The sequence below is a fragment of the Chiloscyllium plagiosum genome, unplaced genomic scaffold (genome assembly GCF_037043375.1).
Source record: "Chiloscyllium plagiosum isolate Xiang-an unplaced genomic scaffold, Cpla_swu_hap1 HiC_scaffold_18, whole genome shotgun sequence".
Lineage (NCBI taxonomy): Eukaryota > Metazoa > Chordata > Chondrichthyes > Orectolobiformes > Hemiscylliidae > Chiloscyllium > Chiloscyllium plagiosum.
The window spans coordinates 54,381,517-54,402,176 of NW_028270156.1; the positions used below are offsets into that span (position 1 = coordinate 54,381,517).

The window sequence follows — 20,660 nt, forward strand, 5'->3', positions numbered from 1 at the left end:
GATCTTGAAGGTTTCCTCTAATTTATTTCGTTTAGTGATGACACAGGTATCACCCATGTAGTGGACCCAAAGATTGAGTTGGATGGTTGGCAGAGCTATTTATTCGAGTCTCTGCTAAGAACCCGGATATCGGAGATCCCATGGGTGTCCGTTGGTTTGTCTGTAGTCCATCTGTCCAACGGGCTAAAGCTGCATCAGAACATTATTCCAACCAGCCCCCACACACTGCAGCACAAAGGGACTATGGACAGCAGAGGAAAATCACCTATACAGTGTATTCAAAAAGATCGGGTACCCAATGAACATAGTCTGCAGATTTCTCAGCAACAAACCTAAACAAGCAGACTAAACATGGCCAGAAACCCTAGCCACTCTCCCCTACATCAAAGACATCTCAGAAATGACAACCAGATAACTCAGACCCCTTGGCAAACCCACTAATGACCTTGAAAGACCCGATACAGACAATGAGCAAAACTAATGTCATATACAAAATACTGTGCAAGGACTGTAAGAAACACTACATTGGACAAACAGGCAGAAAACTAGCCACTAGGATACATGAACATCAATTAGCCACACAACGACATGACCCTCTCTCACTAGTATCCTTACATACAGATAAGAAGGACACCATTTTGACTGGGACGACACACCCATCCTAGGACAAGCCAAACAGAGACGCACAAGAATTCCTAGAAGCATGGTGTTCCAATCGGAACTCTTATCAACAAACTTGGACCCGATTTACCACCCCTTGAGAAAACGAACAGGAAATGACATCACAATAGGAAATGATATCATGAACCAATAGAAACCCAAACATATAAATAGAAAGCAGGAATCGTCAGCAATGCTTCGTCCGGAGGTTATTGAAGTATGGTGACAAAACATCTGAAAATGAACCTTCCAGTTCAACGAGCAAACCTACATCCAAAACCTCAACCTGAGCTACAAATCTTCTCAAAACTCGTTTTCTGATACCTATAATATTAACTCATTGTTGATTAGTACAGTTTTGTAGCTGTCAAGTTATTAAATGCATAGAAATTGTATTGAAGGCCTACTCTTGCTGAATTACTTACCTGTGCTCGCTCCAGCCACAGCTTTGGAGATGGCACTGCTGGAAATCGCTCGGTTTTTGTTCATCATTTCTTCAAACTCTGCTTCATTAAGAGGAGGACTACTGGAATCAGGATCTCTGCCAAGTGAAAGGCATTTCATTCTTCACACATAAATCCAAATAAAACAGTTAGCCATCACCTCATCCTATCCCTCAAGTAATAACTCAAAGTTTGATAGAAACAAGGTCAGAAAATTAATACTAGATTGTTGATGACTAAGTGATCAAGTTTTTCAGGTTCACTTCAGGGTCTTGGTGCTCCGTGTGACTATGGATGTCTATTCATAGCCTGTTTGGTTGGCTGTGTTACAGAGCTGATTCCTTTTCTTATGCTTTCTAAGACAAAAGTGAGCAAATGCCAATAGGAGGCAATATTATTCCTATTTACAAACAGCATCTGATTAAAATATTCAGTAGATTTATTGATACTCAAGTTTCATTCTTTGTATGTAGTGCACTGTATAACCTCAAAAATAAAGAGAAAGAAAGCCCATTATTTCTTAAAGCTTTCTCCTGATCATGAGATAACCTATGATCTGCCATATTAGAGAAGCCAAACAACCGCTAATTGCAAACAACAACTAGCCTTACATTAACCTATAGATTATTTTTCCACTGGACAGGGCATGTTAGACTCCAAGCATTCACAAGTATGTGAAAATCCCAGATTACATACAATCAATGCTAATATGCCTTGAGACAGACCCTTTACTTTACAGGCATTACATTAAAATTACTATCATATTTCACAAAAGTACATTTTTCAGACATCTAGTGACAAAATAATTTTAATTGACTTCAAAATGTGACTAGAAGCAAATATGACTTATGGTTGACTACAGCATAAAGACCATATGGTCTTAAATCAAATTTTCTCTTGATTTCCATCAATAACAAAGCAGTACATTGAACATTATCACAATTTAATGTTTTGGCAATATTTAAACAGTGTATCCTCTGCATTGCAAATAAAGGTAATCTGCTAGAAATTAGATAATACTAATAACATTAATAGTTTTATTTCTAGGAGCTATTTGGCCCATCATGTCTTTGCCACTCATGGCAAGATTAACTGACATAATTGCATCCCTCACTTTTTCTTCTCTGTCTTAGAAGTATTTTCCCACCAGGTACTTATTCACTCCTCTTTTGCAAGCCCTATTACACTTGTCTCCACCATTCACTTAGATAGTCCAATTCTAGATCCTTAGCCACTTGTCTAAAAAAAAATTCGTGTTAACATTGGTTGTTTTGTCAATCATCTGAAGTCCGATTTTTGACCCTTCCACCAGTATAAAGAGTTTATCTCTTGATCACTCAAGGCTTTGAACACCTCCATTCAATCTCTATTTAATCTTTCTCTAAGGAGTTTCTTCAATCTATCCAGTTTCTTCAATCTATCCATGTTAATGAAATCCCTCATTCTTGGAAAAATTCTCACATATCTTTTCTGCATCTTGTTATGATCCCAGCTGAATGATATATTGGACAAGACAGACTCCAGAATGAAATCTAGCTCAACAGATTTTTTTTTTAAATTTTAGTTAATGCGGTGGCCATTCACTATAATCACACAGGCTGCAGAGTTCCTTTAAAAATGAAAGCTTATTATATAATAAATAATTTTAATTTTTTTTACTTTTCTAACCCTGACTTCCCCTACTGCCCTCAGCATCAACACAATGGGAGTTCTATGTCCACTGTTCACTGACATCAGTGAATTCAATTTGGAGCAATGCAAATTGTACACTGCGGCATGAAAATAAAGAATTAAAAGCAACATATACAGTTAGGCAGTGAGGCCAGTGCTGGGAAGAACATGCCTCAAAATGTTTTAGCTAAGTTCCCATGGCACTGTAATGGGGAATTTCCCATAAATTTATGACATTGAGATTCTAACCTTCCTGTCCCTTTGTCAGACAAATCTCATCAACCTCAAATTAGTTTCAGCTTACTCACTGGAGCTCACATTGTGCCACAATCAAGCCCAATTCTGTCCTCATCCAAACTCCAAATGATCCAAGGAGTGTCACTGGATAGGAATCAGAACACTTGTTAATCATTCCTTTCAATCCGATAGCAGTGATCAAGTAAGTCATTCAGAAGAGTGTAACAAGATTTCTTCCATGTCCATACAGTTTAGTGCTATTTCAATTCACGTATGGATGAGTTGAGCCAAAGGGTCTGTTTCTGTGCTATATGAATCTGTGACTCTATAAATTGAAAAGTAGCTGAAGACATAAAATTACATAACTCAGCTGGATAGATCTGTGCCTACCTTCCACGTTTGAATTCCTCTCTGTTGTACTGAGACGGTGACGGCCTGCCATAGACATCCCCAGGTGGTGGTGGAAGTCCTCTGCTATCAACTGGTGAAGGTAAGCCGGCATTTGGGGGTATAAAGAAGGCTGGATTAATATGGGGTGCAGGTGGAATAGCACCTGGAGGTGGTACTATCAAATGGGGTGGGAGTCCTGGTGGCAACGGAGGTACAAGAGATCCTGGAGGACCAGGTCGGGCTAAGAATGCACCTGGTGGGGGTAGGGGTCCAGGCTGCACCTGAAGTGGGGGTCCATATCCAGAGTTGAGAGCAAGTGACATAGGAGGGGGCAGAAGGCCTGGCGGTGGTATTCCATGTGGATGTTCACCATACGGGAGCCTACCAGGCAACTGAAAGGAAGGCAGTAATTTATCCCTCCTGGGTGGTGCTGCGGCATTTTCAGCTGGTGATGGCCCTCTCCGTGGCAGTGGAGAATCTCGATGGTCTGGAGAATTCATTGAGTCATGTGATTGGCTTCTCTGGGGATTCTGTCCTGTGGAAACATTTAAAAAGCAAGTGAGCATTTAAATTGTGAATATGTGCTAATTTTGAAAACATGCTCCCAAAAGTGAGGCTATCTGCATACTGGAACATAAGAACATTCAGCCTAAACTACAATGTCTAGTATTTCAACAGTAATGATCGTCCACTTTCAAAATAGCACCACCTGCTGGCGTAACAACTGCTTTTCAGCTGCTTTGCAAATGGTTCAGATATGATGCTAAACTAAAGCAAGCTGTACAAGCTGTGGAGTACCTCTCATACTGTTAGCTCTTGGGATCTGAATATAGTTTCCCAAACACTCTAATATCTATTTATAGCAGACTGTCACCTCTATCTCAGTGTGGTGCAAATCTAGTCTCTCAGAGCAAGAAGAGAAATTAAGTCTTTGTTCCTACTTTTCCAAAACACTTAAGAGTGGTATTCTACATTTAAAAAAATGGGAGAATGCAACTTTTCTCTAATTAATGACCCACTAAAAGGATCACTTTGAATGTACATTTTTCTGTAATTTTATTTCTATCATTTTAATTTTGAAGGCATTAAATTTTGTTATTTTTCATAAGAATGAATTTCATCCGATAAGTTTATTTGAAAAGCTGCGTTTGTTTCTAGAAGTCCTAACTTCAAAATCTATTCATTTGTACAGGGTTGAAAAAAAATCTAGCAATAAAAACAGGGCATACTGGAATGTGCAATGATCCTTGAAGATCTTTATTTCCACTGATTTTATCCGGTGTTCTACCAGTTAGACCAGAGGAATCTGCTTCATTTCCACTGCTCGAGTTTCTCTGGTGTTCTACTAATTAAGCCAGAAGGAACCTGTTTTAATTTCCCATGTTGGATTTTATCCAGTGTTCTGCCAGTTAGACCAAAGGAACCTTACGCCACTGGTCATGTTTCTCCAGTGTTCTACCAGTCAGACCAGAAGGAATCTGCTTTTATTTTCACTCTTGATTTTATCCAGTGCTCCACTAATCAGACGAGAGAGAACCTGCTTTCCGTGTTTTTTTTAACAAATCAGCAAGGCCACTGGCTTTCAGTTTTCGTAGAGAAATCAACAGAATTTTAGAAGCACGTCACAGAAGACTAGCAAAAATAAAATGTGACTTTTTCCAATTACCACAATGAGTGACACTGAGAATCAATAATTCATAGTAGAATATTAGTTGGAAATGTTTGACTAAACTGTTACTTCAATGTTGAACTGCAAGAGAGTATCCAAAATTGAATTGCTTTGTTTATGTTTGAAGTACAATTGAGGGAATCTACATCAAAGGACAAAAGTGACTGAGGACGAAGAAATATGAGCGGTTTGCAGAGCCAACTTGAACTTTTAATAGCTGGCCATGTCTAACAAATCTAATGCTTTTTTTTGAGTAAGTAACTAATCCAGAGGCATACAATGATATTCCACTTAAGAGACTAGTATCCCAAGTGTAATGCGAAGGGAATTGAAGGGAATTAGAAGCAAGCGACTAGTGATGCTCAATAGGATCTGCATTGAGACCTCAACGTTGATCACAGTTAACAATGAGTTAGATAACATGCCTGACAGCCATACATCCAGGTTTGGTGACAAGGGTAGGCGATACTATAAGTATTACAGACACAGCATACAATTACAGAGAAAATGTTATGACTTTCTGACTGCAAAAAACAATGACTGATGAATTTCAATGCAGGTATCAATCTAGACCAAAAATGGACTGACGTGAGAATTTTTGAAATGGTGAAATCTGAGAAGGGGAGAGGTTCAAATGGTTTTAGGAGAACAGGTGGTCAACAGGCCGTGAAAATGCAGCAGTCAGATACAAAAAAATTAAAAGGACAACCAGGAAGTTAGCCTTTAAATTTAGAAGACTGAAATATAACGGATCAGAAGTTTTACCGCAATTATACAAAAGCCTGTACAGTTCTGGATACTACCTTAGAATGGTTAAATTCATCTGTAGCATGAGTCACCAGAATATTACAAGGCTCTAAGGGTTTAATGATGCGATTATATAAATTAGACATGTTTGGAATATAGAAAGTTAAGATGTATTTAACCTTTTAGGAATTTGAAAGAAATTGATGGTGTCAAGAGAAACTTGATGAATGTGAGACAAGAGGACATAATCTTAAAATTTATAATACATATTTAACAGCTTGACCAGGCACGACCAACATTTATTCTCTGATGAAATGCTGGAGAGGTGCTTTGTGGACATCCAAGAAAGAAAATCCTGGAAATTAGCATAAGGATTAGCTAAAATAGATTGCAACAACTTTAAAAGTTAATAGTGTCCAAGCATGTAGTAGTTATAGTGTGATTGAGTCATACAGCATGGAAACAGACCCTTCAACTTGTACACACCGACCACACATTTCAAATCAACCTTGTCACATTGTCAACATTTGGTCCATATATGTCTAAACCCTTCCTATTTCTATGCCCATTCAGATGCCTTTTAAATGTTGCAATGGTACCCATTTTCATCACTTCCTCTGGCAGCTTGTTCCATACATGCACCATCCTCTGGTCTTTTTTAAATCTTGCCACCCTCATCTTAAAACTATGCCCTCTAGTCTTGGACTCCCCCCACCCAGGAAAAAGACCTTGGCTATTCATCCTATCCATGCCCCTCATGATTTTATACATCTCTACATCTCATACTTATTCAGCAGGGGAAGAGGTTAGGTTTCGTAAAAAAAACTTCATCAGTGTTGGTCATTCAATGAAAGCTCAACTGTTCTAACAGTCAATTTCAGCTTGTTTAGAAAGCTGCCACTCTGGCTTGTAAAGCATTATTCAGCACATATACTTTTAGCTCTGGTTGATAGATAGCAAAAGTAGTTGCTTCAGTTAGGTTTGGGGTGGAGGTAACAATTGCAAGAGCTGAAAATTATTTCAAGCATTTAAGTATATTTTGACTTAAACATTTATGCCAAGACAAATACAGGCACTTAATTAAATTGTAGAGTTTGCCAAGCATTAGAGAGACACACCATCATAAAGAATATGTATTTTGTACACTGCAACATATTTGCACTTACTTTACAGTTTTAATGTAGTTTAAAAACTTCCACTGAACTTCACATGAACATTATCAGACAGAATTTGACATGAAATCACAAGTGATCAAAAGCTTGATTAAAGAGATGGAGAGTTAATATGTCTTGCACAAATGCAGGATAAATCAGATTAATGAGAAAAAATTGATTCATTTGTAAAATGTTTTACTTTTTACCATCAATACCATGCTAGGATTAAAATGTCTGCTAACCACTAATGCTCCTTATAACTTTTTTGAGCAATTTCTTTATTGTTTCACTGTGCATCTACACAACTTAAAAGTAACATTACTAGCCATAGATTACCAGTGAAGTGTTATTTAATAGGAAAGGTCAATGAAATATCATCCACTGGTCTCCACAAATGTCTTTAGTATTGGCCACAACAGTTGTATTAAGTCACAACTCAAATTTATGACACTAACAAAGTTAAAGATTTAAAAAGCACCTAACCACAAAGGATGGGAGATATATGGAACAGATTCCCAAATAGACAATAGACAATAGGTGCAGGAGTAGGCCATTCTGCTCTTCGAGTCTGCACCACCATTCAATATGATCATGGCTGATCATCCTTAATCAGCATCCTGCTCCTGCCTTATCTCCATAACCCTTGATTCCACTATCCTCTATCCAAATCTTTCTTAAATGAATCCAGAGACTGGGCCTCCACTGCGCTCTGGGGCAGAGCATTCCACACAGCCACCACTCTCTGAGTGAAGAAGTTTCTCCTCATCTCTATCCTAAATGGTCTACCCCGTATTTTTAAGCTGTGTCCTCTGGTTCGGCACTCACCCATCAGCGGAAACATGTTTCCTGCCTCCAGAGTGTCCAATCCTTTAATAATCTTATATGTCTCAATCAGACAAATAAGTCAATTCATGTCTAGATTTGTGTCTGTTGGGAAACGGAGTTAAAGATTTTAGTCAGTAGAAGACATTTCCATCGTGCATGGAATCAACAGACGGTGGTGATGGAATATTATGGATAGTAAAGACCCCTAACTTGATGAATTAAATTCTTATTTTCTTAACTCCATATTTTATAGTCTAATGATTATAAAAACAGTAAAGTTAAAATACAACAAAACCAGTAAAGTTTAAAAGCATAAAATTTTATATGACGATAAATTAAAGACATTTCATAAATTTAAAGACATTTAAACAAAGCAGAATCATTATTTGCTTCCTACTACTGAGCCTTAATAACGATAAATATCACACAATAGATTTGTGGACACAACTAAAGAAAACAATCATGAATACTGAAAAAGATTCCACACAATAAGCTAAAATTGCTGAGACTGACAAATTTAACTCTATCCTACAGATTACTCCAAATCACAAACCTCCACATTCTGATGAAGAACTTGTAGGCATCTAGTACCAGCTGATACTGGGAGTAACCACAACTAGCGAATACACTCCAATGGGAATGGACACCCTTAGACTTTACATGGTCAGAACTGGGACAGCCACATGTGGGAGTGTGTTGAGCGATCTTTTTTGCTAACATTTTTTTAAGCAGCATCATTACATTAATAATCTATTCAAACTCTGCATCATATGTTGGTGCTTCACCTGGGGACGACTCTTGCCACTATTTTTATGTTTACACAAACAGTACATTCTTTTAGATGTAGGTGATGCTAGAAAGTGAATTAGTATGATGCATTATTGATCCTTTCCTATTGCTAAAATTTCTACAAAAAAGTTGTAGACCATATCAAACAGAACACAAGAATCAGAAAAGCAGGATGCTTGCAATATTCTATTGTGTTGCTGTGCTTACTTCATCTAAAACTGATTACATCCAAGCTAATTATAATATATTAATTTTCAAAAAATTACAATAATGTGGGGTGAATATAGATTGAGATCATGTGACTTTGAAATTATCATGATTTCAAAACACTGAACAGGCAGGAGGCAGCAGAAATTACAGAAGATCAAAAGTTCAATTAAAGGGATTTTCAGAGGTGAGTACACAAGTAGCAAGAGACAAGAAATGGAATGGGGTAGGAAAATTACAAAGTGAAACAGTTTTGTCACCAAAGGTAAAAGATGCAGGGGATGGAGGGTTGAGACAAGGGTTTGCTATCCTATTAATTCAGAGTGTTCATCTTCCTGCTAAAGTAGAGACAGAAAACTTGAGCACAGGCCAGGCACTGTTCCACAGTCAGAGGGATAAGCATTGAGGTGAAATTATTGTCAGTCTTTGCATTTTTTTTCAATAAACCTGTTCAGAATTGTTGTTAAGACAAAACCTCTGGAGCAGGTGAGAGTTGAACCTTGGCCTCCTGAAGACAGGTAGGGGTATTACTACAGTGCGCAAAAGCCCTGGTCAGTCCTTAACCTATTTTTCTAATCAATGTGTTCAGAGATGTTATTACACACCTCTACAGCTGGTGGGTCCTGAACCCGAGCTTCCCAGTCCAGGGGTAGGGACACCACCATTGTGACACAAGAGCCCTTGTCAGTCTTTGCACATTCTTGTCACTAATTCAGAACGCCTGCCCAAAATAGAGTAAAGAATGTAAGCCAGAACATCAGATTACAGAATGAATGAAGTGGAGCTAGCAAAGGGGAAAAACAAATAACTTATACCATCTTCTAATTTAAGCAGTGATGGACAACATAGCTCGAGTTCCCTATACTCCTCCTCAAACCCCACCCATCACCTAGTAATAATCTTGAGTAAAATGTACTCATAACCTATGACTCAGTAAATAAATTAAACATACATTGGAAAATAATTTTGAATGCACAAACTATTTTGCCAAACTTATTTTTTACTATATTGCTATCTTGATCTCGTCTTCAATGTTTAAACATCCCCTGATCTGATAAGCAGAAACCAGAAGTTTAATTATCTTGAGAAGATAAGGATTTCTTGTACAAAACTCTTCGACCACTCAGTGAAGTACTATTTTGCATAAAGTAGCAATAGCTTATTGGTTTCAATGTTATTGCTAGACTTGTTGAATTAGTAAACCTTTCGGATGTAGCAAACTACCTACACAATATGAAATTAACATTGTATTTATTCTAGCTTGTAAATAACATCATTTCTTCTGAATGTTTTCTCAAAATTCAACCATTTTCTGCAACTGAACAGAATTCTTTGAATGTGAAATTTGATAATGGGAGAAATTTGTTTCCACAATTGAAGGATTCAGATGTATACAAGTACAGTAACTCTCCATTATAACTTGTCCCAATTAAATGAACTAGGGCAACGGAACTTGACTGTAAACTCAAATTTTACTGTATGCCAAACTAAGAAGAAAACTCCACACTTTTATAGCCATGTGTACTTCAACATTATTCCTCTACCCCTAATCCTCCCCAAATACAACCATCAAGACAAAGTTAGAGGAAGCACAAGACTGATCAGCTAGTTGTTCTTTGCCCTACCACAACATAGCAGAATACATCTCATTTGTTTTGTAGAGTTCTCTCAGTGCATAACGGGAAAAGATTCTAATCAAAATTGAAGAAAGCAATATATCCAAGAAAGCCTCTTGCTTAATTGTCAATTTAAAGTTATTACAATTGAGGTTAGTCCCATTACAGTAAAAAGCTTGAAGGATGGCAAGGGATTATGTCAAGGAAATCAGCCAGGACTCCTGGTGCCGACCACTATCCAATGACTATCTGGAAATTGTGCAAATATATGTTCACACCTGCATGAATTTCAGTGAAAACAGGATCTGTGAAGACAGAAACAGTGGAAAAATCTGCTAATACTCACCATCAATGTTTTCACAAAAAAAAAGGCCAATTAGTCAAGGTATTCAAAGGTAGCTCCAAAGTGAGCCAGTACCATTAGGGATAAGGAAAGCTGATAAAACAAGAGATACGGTTGTGAAGGTACATTGTTAGCTTTAGAAGATTTTTTAAGTCATATCTTCAATTGGAATTTTCTGTTTTATAATCCAAATTTTATACTGGAGCTATTTTTGATTTGAATACCGAAAGGACACAATTTACTTGAGCATACCAATAAAAATTACGAGGAACCACGGATACTTACAAAATTCTAGGAGAGATGCGACTTGGAATGTAATGTCCAGTGATTCACAGACACAGAATCTGACTTCAATATGTTTTTTTACATAACTTGCATTTGTTTTTTGGAAACAGGAAGTTCATTTCTCACTCGCTATAATTCCATAAGAGGGTACAGTGATTGTCTTCATCCATTTATATCCTTTTTCCCATTTCTTTTTCTTTCCTTTCTCATTTGTCTGCCTTATTTCCAGAGGCTTGAGGTTCATTTTGGAATTGTGATATTTACTTTTCAAAAACCAAAGGTGAGATTTTAATTCACGCAAACCACAGCCACTTTCAGATAGTTAAAATCATACTCCAAATGTTTAAACCAGAAAGTGAGTTTGGTTCTACTGGATGCTCAGACTTCACAAAATCAGACTGATATTGGGCTGCAGATCATCTGAATCTGGCTATAGTGTTACAAATGGCAGATTTCTAACATGCCACATTTTATTTCCTTCAAAGCTCTCCTTCGTTTTCACCAATCTTTCCAATCTTCCTCATGTCATGAACATTGGGACTACATATAATCCCAATGATTATAAGCCAAACAAAACCTAACACAATGTGCTATATTTTACATAAACAAAATTTTAAGGCAGCTTTCACAAACCAACTTAAAACAAACCAATATAATTAACACACACTCTCATATACCTATAAGATAAATGAAGTACATACAAGTGTTGTCCCTGGGTCCAATCTTGAGTGGCATGTTGAGAGCATATTTTTATGTCTAATAATTGTCTACCATTCTAAGGTCTGATCAACATGGGTCATTCTGCTATAACACGTGTTTTGTCTATGCAAATTCGCTGTAACGAGATTGACAAATTGGGGACACTGTTTCTAAAGCACGAACTTTTAAAACATATATTGGCTGTAATGCAATTACATCGCCAACACTTTAGGTACTGTCTCTAATCTTTCTATAATACGGGGTTGCACAAGAACGCAACCATTTGATTATAGAAGAACTGACTGTAACTTAATACTGCCTCCATATTTATTAACAGCATTTCTTCATTCTCCTGGGCAAATTACAAGAACCAAGCTTCTAATGTGACAGGTAGTCCTTCACTCATCTCTCGCCTTTAATCTGTTAAAAATTGATCTTTACAAAATTTGTTAGAACTACAGTTAATACTGCTCCTACTTTGTGTTCTTATTCCTCACAAGATACAAATAAACTAATCTTAATCCTTGCAGCCAAAATTAATATTTAATTATACCTCATACTATTTTAGCCCATTCTTTCCTTTGACTTGAAAACTTGCCTTTGTACAGGATTTCAGATTGGAACTGGGAAATGAAATATGGGATGTGGCTAAGAGCATGGTTGAAAATATAAGTTCTGAGAAAGCTATTGAAGGCGGATAGAGATATGGCAAAATTAAAAGAAATATTGACAATTCCAGAATTCAAGGGAATGATAGTTGAAAGCTCTGTCACATGAAGCAGAGCGTGGCCATTGGGCAACAGGAAACAACACATAATAGACTGAAGTTGTAAAAGCAGTGGAAGTGAATGGCAAAGAGGGCTGAAAACAGTAAAGCACAATGAAGCAAATGTGATGAAAGGATTTGTAAATGAGGATTTTGAAGTCATTGTGTTAGAGATAGGGAGGGCCTATGAAAGGCATGTGTTAAAAGATGACATTAAACAAGGCAATAAACTTAAAATGCACAGTTGAATATGGCAGCAGCACCTGGATCAAGTGGAAGTGAATATAGAGTAAAACTCAGGAAGCCAGCATGAGAGAAACCAAGCCTGGAAATGATGAAGACATTTGATAAGGATTTTGACAATGATAAGAAATAAGTTGGAGGCAGACATGGTACAGTGATTTGGTGGACATCTAAAATTCAGCTCAGAGTTAAAGTGGACACTAAGAATCCATCATTAGATTCAACTTGAGAAAACTGGGTTAGCAAAAGGAATAGAAGGTTTGGATACAATGTTCAGTTAGAAGTCAAGCAGGATGCTTTCAGTCAAACTACATGTGGTTTATCCAAGATTTAATGTCATATAATACAAGAAGCAGGGTGGAGACATTGGTGATGGTGAAGAAATAAAGCTGGGTATTGTTGGTGTGTATAGAGAAGTTGATTGGATGCTTACAGGAAAAATAAGGGATGTCTGAATTCTGGCCACCTTCTACCTGATTTATTGTTTCTAATTTTAGCTTTGATACATGCATTAAAAATTTTGAACATTATTGCTGAGACAGTTCATCTCATCCAGGAGAAACAACAAGGTTGATATAATTCTTGGTTAGTGAACAGATATTGGATCAAAGTTCTACATTACGTTACTATCTAGCTACTCTTGTTAGAAAGTCCATGTTTGGCTGTTAGAACAGGTTGGTTTGGGTAGTATCCTGTGCTGACTTACAATCCATGATAACTTAATTCATTCATTAAAAATTGCAATACATTTGGAATTGTCCTCCAAGCAGCCTTCAAGAGAGTGGTAGAAAAATAGCCATTTTGCATCCATGCCAGCACAGCACAAAAACACATTTTTGAAGGCAAATCTATTATCTTCCAGTTTAATGATAACCATTTAAAAGTATGCTAATTGTAAATAAATTAGGACAATGCCTCGAATTAAATGGTTATTACTGTATCCATAAGAGTAGAATGTGCAAATGTCAATATAGAAGTTGAAATATACAGAATTACAATTTCAACCAAACCGGCTATTAGCTTGGTACCCAAAGACAATAGGGATACCCATTAATCAAAGTGACAATCAAAGTACCGATTAATCAAGTGTTGTCCATCAAGGTCAAATTCATGTGTTCACTTTCATGAACAAGTGTTTAGAAATCCACTGAATAGTTATTTCTTTCTTTCTTGTATTCTAATATTGGACACTGAAGAGGTGAAAGGGTAGACCTATCTGGCAGACAATTATAATAACTATCCCACTCCCTGTTTTATAGATTATTCATTTTTGAAACACTTTATGTCTTGGGTATATCACATTTTCTAGGAAGCTACAATTATGAATAAAAATGATTGAGATAGATGGTTCAATGGCCAAGAGCATATGAATACCACATGATAAGGAAGAGAAACGTTCCAGGTTCTCTCCCAGATTCCGTCTTAGCTGATTTATCTCAGCCATTGAAGCAGTTGGGGCTCTGTCGTATGTGTACTAACCACAATCCAGTGAGATCTGTTATAATTGCATACCTGGACATTAGTTGAGGAGACAAGTTGCAATGTTTCCCAGACACACAATAACTGGGATTCTAAAGAGGATCCAATATGGGTTGCTGAGGTCATCGACCTCTGTTCATATATGATCAGTTTTTGGAGTTAAGCTAGTACAGTAACATAAATGTTACATTGACCAGCAATCCAGAAGCTTGGATGAATGATCCAGAGACACAAGTTCAAATTTCAGCAAGACAGCTGCAAATTAATCTGAAACAAATGGACTGCAGTGGTTCAAGAAGGCCCTTCTCAAGGGCAACCGAGAATGAGCAATAAATGCTGGCACAGCCATTGATGCCCACATTCTGTGAATGAATATTTTAAAAAGCTAGTAGAACATATAGTGACCACTAGACTTCTAGATTGCCATAAAATCCCTTCTGGTTCACTGATATCCTTCTGGGGAGGAAATCTTAGTCCTTAACTGTAATAGCTTTTGTAATTCCAGACCCATGGCCGTGTGATTAATTTATAAAGGCACCTGAAATGGTTGAACAAGCCTCTCAGTTATGCCAAGCAACTACACAAAGTATCATCAGCAGAAAATTATAGACTACAGCAGGTCAAGAATGCAACTCACTGACACCTTTTTGAGGAATATTCGAGATGGGAAATTAGTGTTGGTCTTGCAAATGACAACCACATCCCATGAATGAATACTTGACCTACATTTGTAGGCAATTCTCCCCTGTGGAGAATTTGAAAACCTGTGATCCAAATTCTTGTATTTAAAAACAGCCATGTGGGTTAAGATGTCAGAAGGCTGGTGATGCCAGCTTAACTCAATGCCATTATCAGCAGGAACCTTTATTTTAAACCAGTGTGAGAACACAACACAATCAAAACTGACAAAAAAAATTTTTAAAAAAATACATCAGAAAGGTAGTTTTTTTAAAAAAAGTCAAACCTCCTTCATCTGTATAGATTCTGTATTTATAGAGTTAAGAACATTTTGGAGTCACAAACATTCTGTTCTTCCATTTCCTGCAAACTCACAAACATTTATTTCCTCCTCCCATAAGACTGTAAGGTGGAGGCCACTCAACCCATCAAACCCCACCATTTGATGAGAACATGGCTAATCTAATAATCCTCAGTTTTGTTTTCCTGCCCTATTGCCATAATTGATTCCCTTACAGATTAGAAATCAATTTCAGTCTTGAACGTACTAGAAGACCTAACCTTGTGGTAAAGAAACAGAAACAATACCTGCTGAGAGAAGAAATTTCTCATCTTTGTCTTAAAAGGGTGATCCCTTATTCGGACAGTATGCCTTCTGGTCCTGGACTTGCCCAAAAGGAGAAACAACCGCTCCATATCTACCCTGTCAAGCTCCTCAATAATCTTGTATGTTGCATTAGGGCTTCTCTCATTCTTCTAAACTCCAATATATACAGCCCAATCTACTCAACCTCTCCTCATGCGAAAGTTCTCCCATACTTGGAATCAACAGACTGAATCTTCTCTGGATTGCCTCCAATGCCAGAGATAAGGTGACCAAAACTGCTCGCCAAATGTTATCAGCCTAGTGCCTCGTGTACCTTTAGCAAGCCATCCCTATGTTTATATGAGAAAGTGAGGACTGCAGATGCTGGAGAAGTCAGAGTTTAAAAATGTGGCGTTAGAAAAGCATAGCAAATCAGGCAGCACCTGAGAAGCAGGAGAGTTGACGTTTCGGGCATAAGCCCTTTATAAGAAATGAGAAAGGATGATGAAGGGCATAAGCCCAAGCATCAACTCTCCTGCTCCTCGGATGCTGTCTGACCTGCTGTGTTTTTCCAGCGCCACCCTTTTCAACTCTTCCTATTTTTATACTCAATTCTCTTTGAAGTAAAGCCCATATGCCTCCCCTATTACACATTGAAATTATTTGCTAGATTTTAGTAAGTCATCACAAGAATCCCCAAATCCCTCTATGTTGAAGCTTTTATCATTTAAATAATATTCAGCTCACTTATTATTTTCTGCCAAAGTGCATAACCTCATATTTTCCCACATTATATTCACCAAGATTTAGCCTGCTCATATCACTCTGTCATCTTTGTATCATGCTCACTTCTTGCTTTCTCAACAACTTTTGTGTCATCTGAAAACTTGGCATGATACATTCACTTTTGTCATCCAAGTCATTAATATGTTGTAAATAACTGCAGCCCCAAAACGAACTCGTGTAGTTTTCCAAATTCCCCAACTCCCAAAATTTAATCGCTGTCAGATATTATTCAAAATCAAGCTACTGGAATGAAATTTGGTTTCATTGATTCACAATTTCAAACTGTCTTACAGTGAAGACTGTGCAATTTAATCAAGTCATATAGACGAGTCCCAGGTTCATAAAACTGATTCACCTGATCTCACAAACTACAAATGTAGACAGTTAAGCTGGACTCAAATGAACCGTTGGTGGAGAGCTGTGGGTGCCCAAGGAGCTTGCCTGAACAAGAATTAATAGCTTCAGAAAGGAGACTAGAGGATAAAAATGGGGCAAGTAGTAATAAAGAGGAGGGGGAAAATAGGAAAGGATGGGGAAGGTAGAGAAAGCAAGGGACCAGCTACATGCAAGAGAGATAAAGAGGAAATAGAGAACAGATTAAATAGGCAGCAGAAGATGTGGTAAGGAGTGAAATAGGGAGGTGGGGAAGCAGGTAGGAGCAGGGGATAGGGAATGAAGTGGACAGGAAGTGGTGACAAGGTGAAGAATATGTAAGAGGGGATAAGGGGTGGAAACAGGAAGAGGGAACAATGACGATTTATGGACAGTTGAGTAAGTTTTACAGTGGAATGAGCTGAAGAAGCGGATTCAGAGAAAGTGGTATTGAGGGAAGTGGGGCGAGTAGTAACAGGGTGGAAGAGATGGAATAGTGATTTGGATGAAAGAAGCATAAAAAGTAGTTTCATGGGGCCATTAAAGAGAGAAATGGGATGGGATAACCAAATGGAAGGAGCTGGACAGTCAGGTGAGGGTGAGTATTGGGGAGCATGCAGACTCAAGAGCAGGATATAAGAGGAAGGAAATGAAGGTAGAATAGAAAGAAAGTGGATTAGGAAGGATAGAAGGTGGAAAGAAAGCATAAAAGAGATACAGAGGCAGTGAAGGAGCAGAGATGAATAGAAGAAGGTGAAGAAATTAAGTAAATGACTGATGGACAAGTTGCATTATTCAATTCCTATTACATGCAAACAGTGATAGATAGAAAGTATCTGTGGTGCAAACAAACATTAAGGTAAGCAGCATCCCAGTGCAGAATATTGTTAGGAGAATGAAGATCAAAGGAATATTCAATACCAAAATAAAACAGATCTAAATGGATCCTCATCCAGGTAATTATCTGCTAGTTGGCACTATGAACAAAAGGAATAAAACCTTTCAATCTCATGATATTTGATCCCAACAAAAATTTAGAAACATTGGCTTGTCCTAACACTCCTCTGATGTTAAAATGACTAAGATATATAATGCAGATTTTTTAAAAAGTTCTTTTCCTGTGGATTTTTTTAACCAGCTGTATATAGTTTTGTTTTCAACTTACCAGAAATTCCTGAATTTCAGATGCAACATTGCAGAGTAAAATCAAAGAGGGTGATTTTATTACATTAGTGTATCATCAAGCCTCATTGTAGGTTGGTGTGATCAATGTATTTTATTTTAAAGATACAATAGTTATCACACACGGGTACAAACACAGTCTAAAAGATAAATACGTTACTGGTGCTTGGGGGAAAATTTGTTCAGTACTCCAAAACTGACAGAGACTGAGCCTGACAGTGTGAGGGAGCTGAATTAACATCATAATATCAGTGCCATCGGCATGAGTAACTTTGTCAAGGTGACTGAAAGAGGCAAAGATCTGATGCAGGCGGGACTTTTTTTAAAAATAGTTTTGTTTAGAAACTAGGCAAAGATTCACATTACAAAACAGCATAAAGGTTTTTTTAAAAAGTAAGAATCAGGAAATATTAGTTAAATACTGTCAAGTTTGGGTTTTAAAAACCTGTAGACTTACTATTTAAGAAGTGCTGAAGGAGGTGAGGAGCCCTGTGTTCCAAAAATATCGAGAAAAAATAAGATGAAATTGCAACTGTGCAACAATATTGAATTTGACGTAACAAATATGTAGCGAGGAACAGGATATAGAATAAAAGGTTGAAGCTTAAATTGAACAAAAGGGAAGTTCAGAGAGAGAGTGATCGAAGTAGTATTGATAAAAAAAAGAATTAACAGCATGTTAATTTATTCTCCTCACACTGTTAGACCCAGTGACTCTTTCTAGCCAGTTCCCAAGGTTAACAGCACTCATGTAAATCTATTACAAAAAAAATTACAGAAAATGCTAATAAAAATTATAATGTTTGATAAATAAGGGAGATTAGGATTCTGCCCCTTTATGGAATCATATTTACAAAGTGTATTATCTTTTAAAGTGCATAAGACAAAACTAATCCTGCTGAAAGCATTAGAAAAAGGCACACATTAAACTGGAATAGACAGGTAAAACCACTGGACTGGCAAGCAGCTCTGAAGGTTATGAGTCAATACACAGAAATGTAAAGTCAGCATGTTTTGCAGTGGTACAAAAAGATGTTTCCAGCTTTTGGAGAAGAACATACCCCTAAACCCTTGAAGAGAAATGATGCACAACATGCAAGACATCACCTGTCCAGTCTGAAGTCTCAAGTTGTCATCATGAAATGCTTTGTTTCTCTACCCCCTCAACCACGCAGCACAGTAAGATCTAATTTTGCACTGACTGCACAAATACAAGGTTTTATTGCAACACAACGTGCAGAAGATTGTGGACTCTGAGAATACTGATGGGAATGGGCAATACGGTCACAACACAACAAAAAAATCTGTTGAAAAAATATACGATATTATGCACTGTTCCTTCCATCATATTTCCAAAATGTTCATTTAAACACACATTTACAGTTCACAAATATGAAAACAGAAACATTTGTCATATTAAACTGTTGAGGAGTAGGAAGTGAAAACAATGGTGAATAGAAGAATTAATATCCCCAATCATATTCCTTCTGAACCAAAACTGTCAGCCTGATTGTGTAATATACAGCTGAAATGCTTCTCTTCACCCACTAGATTGTACTGACACTTCCTATATCCACTGCTGCTTTTTAGTAGAAATATTTTTTTTTCGAAAAACATTGGCTTTTTGCTTTCCCATTGATGAACAGCTATTTCAGAGAAATGTGTTTTCCTGCTCCTGTAAAACTTAATATGACAAAGGTATGGAGTTGAAATTTACTATCCATTGAACTATTTCAGTTCATTATCTAATGACAATACTTCCATTTAATTTTGCATGTGCTAGAATAACCAAATGGAAACATATTGTGCCACAAAAAGCCAGTGTTAGTAACTGGCTTACTAGCATGGGACCAGAGTAATCTCCAATATGACTGGACATGAAACAGTTTTCTACCATTCCACTCGTACAGGTATTACTCTGGATCATAAACATACAGGTCTGAAAAGAAGTTAATGAAGATCTAATGTAGTGTAGAATTTCCAAAGATTTACTTTTCTTGGATTGTGCTTCAAACTGGTTGAGATTCTGTTTGTTGCAAGGCATAACCTCTGGTCTCTGTCCATGAAGTTCTCTTTTTGGAAGTAGCTCCATGACGCATCGGACGGAATTTTCAGAGCCCAGATATACTTCAGCAAACCTGGTCAGAAAGTAAAGGAAGACAAAAGAAAAAAAGTCACCATTACTCATCACAATAGAACAATGTAGCAAGCCATTTCCAATTTTTCTCCCCATTTCTCCTGAAGGCCTGACCCATGCTAGATACTCTCTCTAAAATGGAATAGTTTCATATTATCTCACCCCGATACCCATTCTTCCTGCATAAGCCAAGGGAAGGGGTATAATCTAGGGTGACCCGAATATCAGACCCTAAGACGTCAGAGCAGAATTAGGCTATTTTGACCATTGAGTCTGCTCCACAATTTCAGCATGGCTAATATGACTCTCAACCCCATTTGCTTGCTTTCTCCCTGTAACCCTTGATCCCTTTACTAATCAATAACCTATCTCTGTCTTAAACAAACTCAATGACTTGGCCTCCAGAGCATTCTGTGCTCACAAATTCCACAGATTTACCACCCTTTGGCTGAAGAAATTCCTCCTTCCTCTTTAAGTGTTTTAAAAATAAAGACATGAAATACAGAAGCCTCAACAGACCAGGCAAATTGTGTAAAGAAAACTTCTTTCTTCTATGAAGGAAAAGATTCCATTGCAAAATAAAATGACAATGGGAATTTCAGAAATTGGGAGCTAACTGTACTGCATGTTGGAGTACTAAGTAAGGTAAAAACAAGGACTCTATTCCTCTATTCCTGATGAAGGGCTTTTGCCCGA

The 20,660-nt window shown here is 37.4% G+C and overlaps 1 protein-coding gene across 2 annotated transcripts in view; it reads right to left on the reverse strand.

Moving 5' to 3' along the window:
• The window catches only part of LOC122557886 (cleavage and polyadenylation specificity factor subunit 6-like), an 89,363-nt gene that overhangs the window by 17,665 nt on the left and 51,038 nt on the right, over window positions 1-20,660 (reverse strand). For both annotated transcript variants that reach the window (XM_087996655.1, XM_043706066.2), the window contains exons 4-6: window positions 19,820-19,965; window positions 3,402-3,936; window positions 1,086-1,201 (exon numbers count right to left, since the gene is read on the reverse strand). In XM_087996655.1, the coding sequence (XP_087852781.1) occupies window positions 1,086-1,201; window positions 3,402-3,936; window positions 19,820-19,965 (797 nt within the window). The remainder of the gene's footprint in view (window positions 1-1,085; window positions 1,202-3,401; window positions 3,937-19,819; window positions 19,966-20,660) is intronic.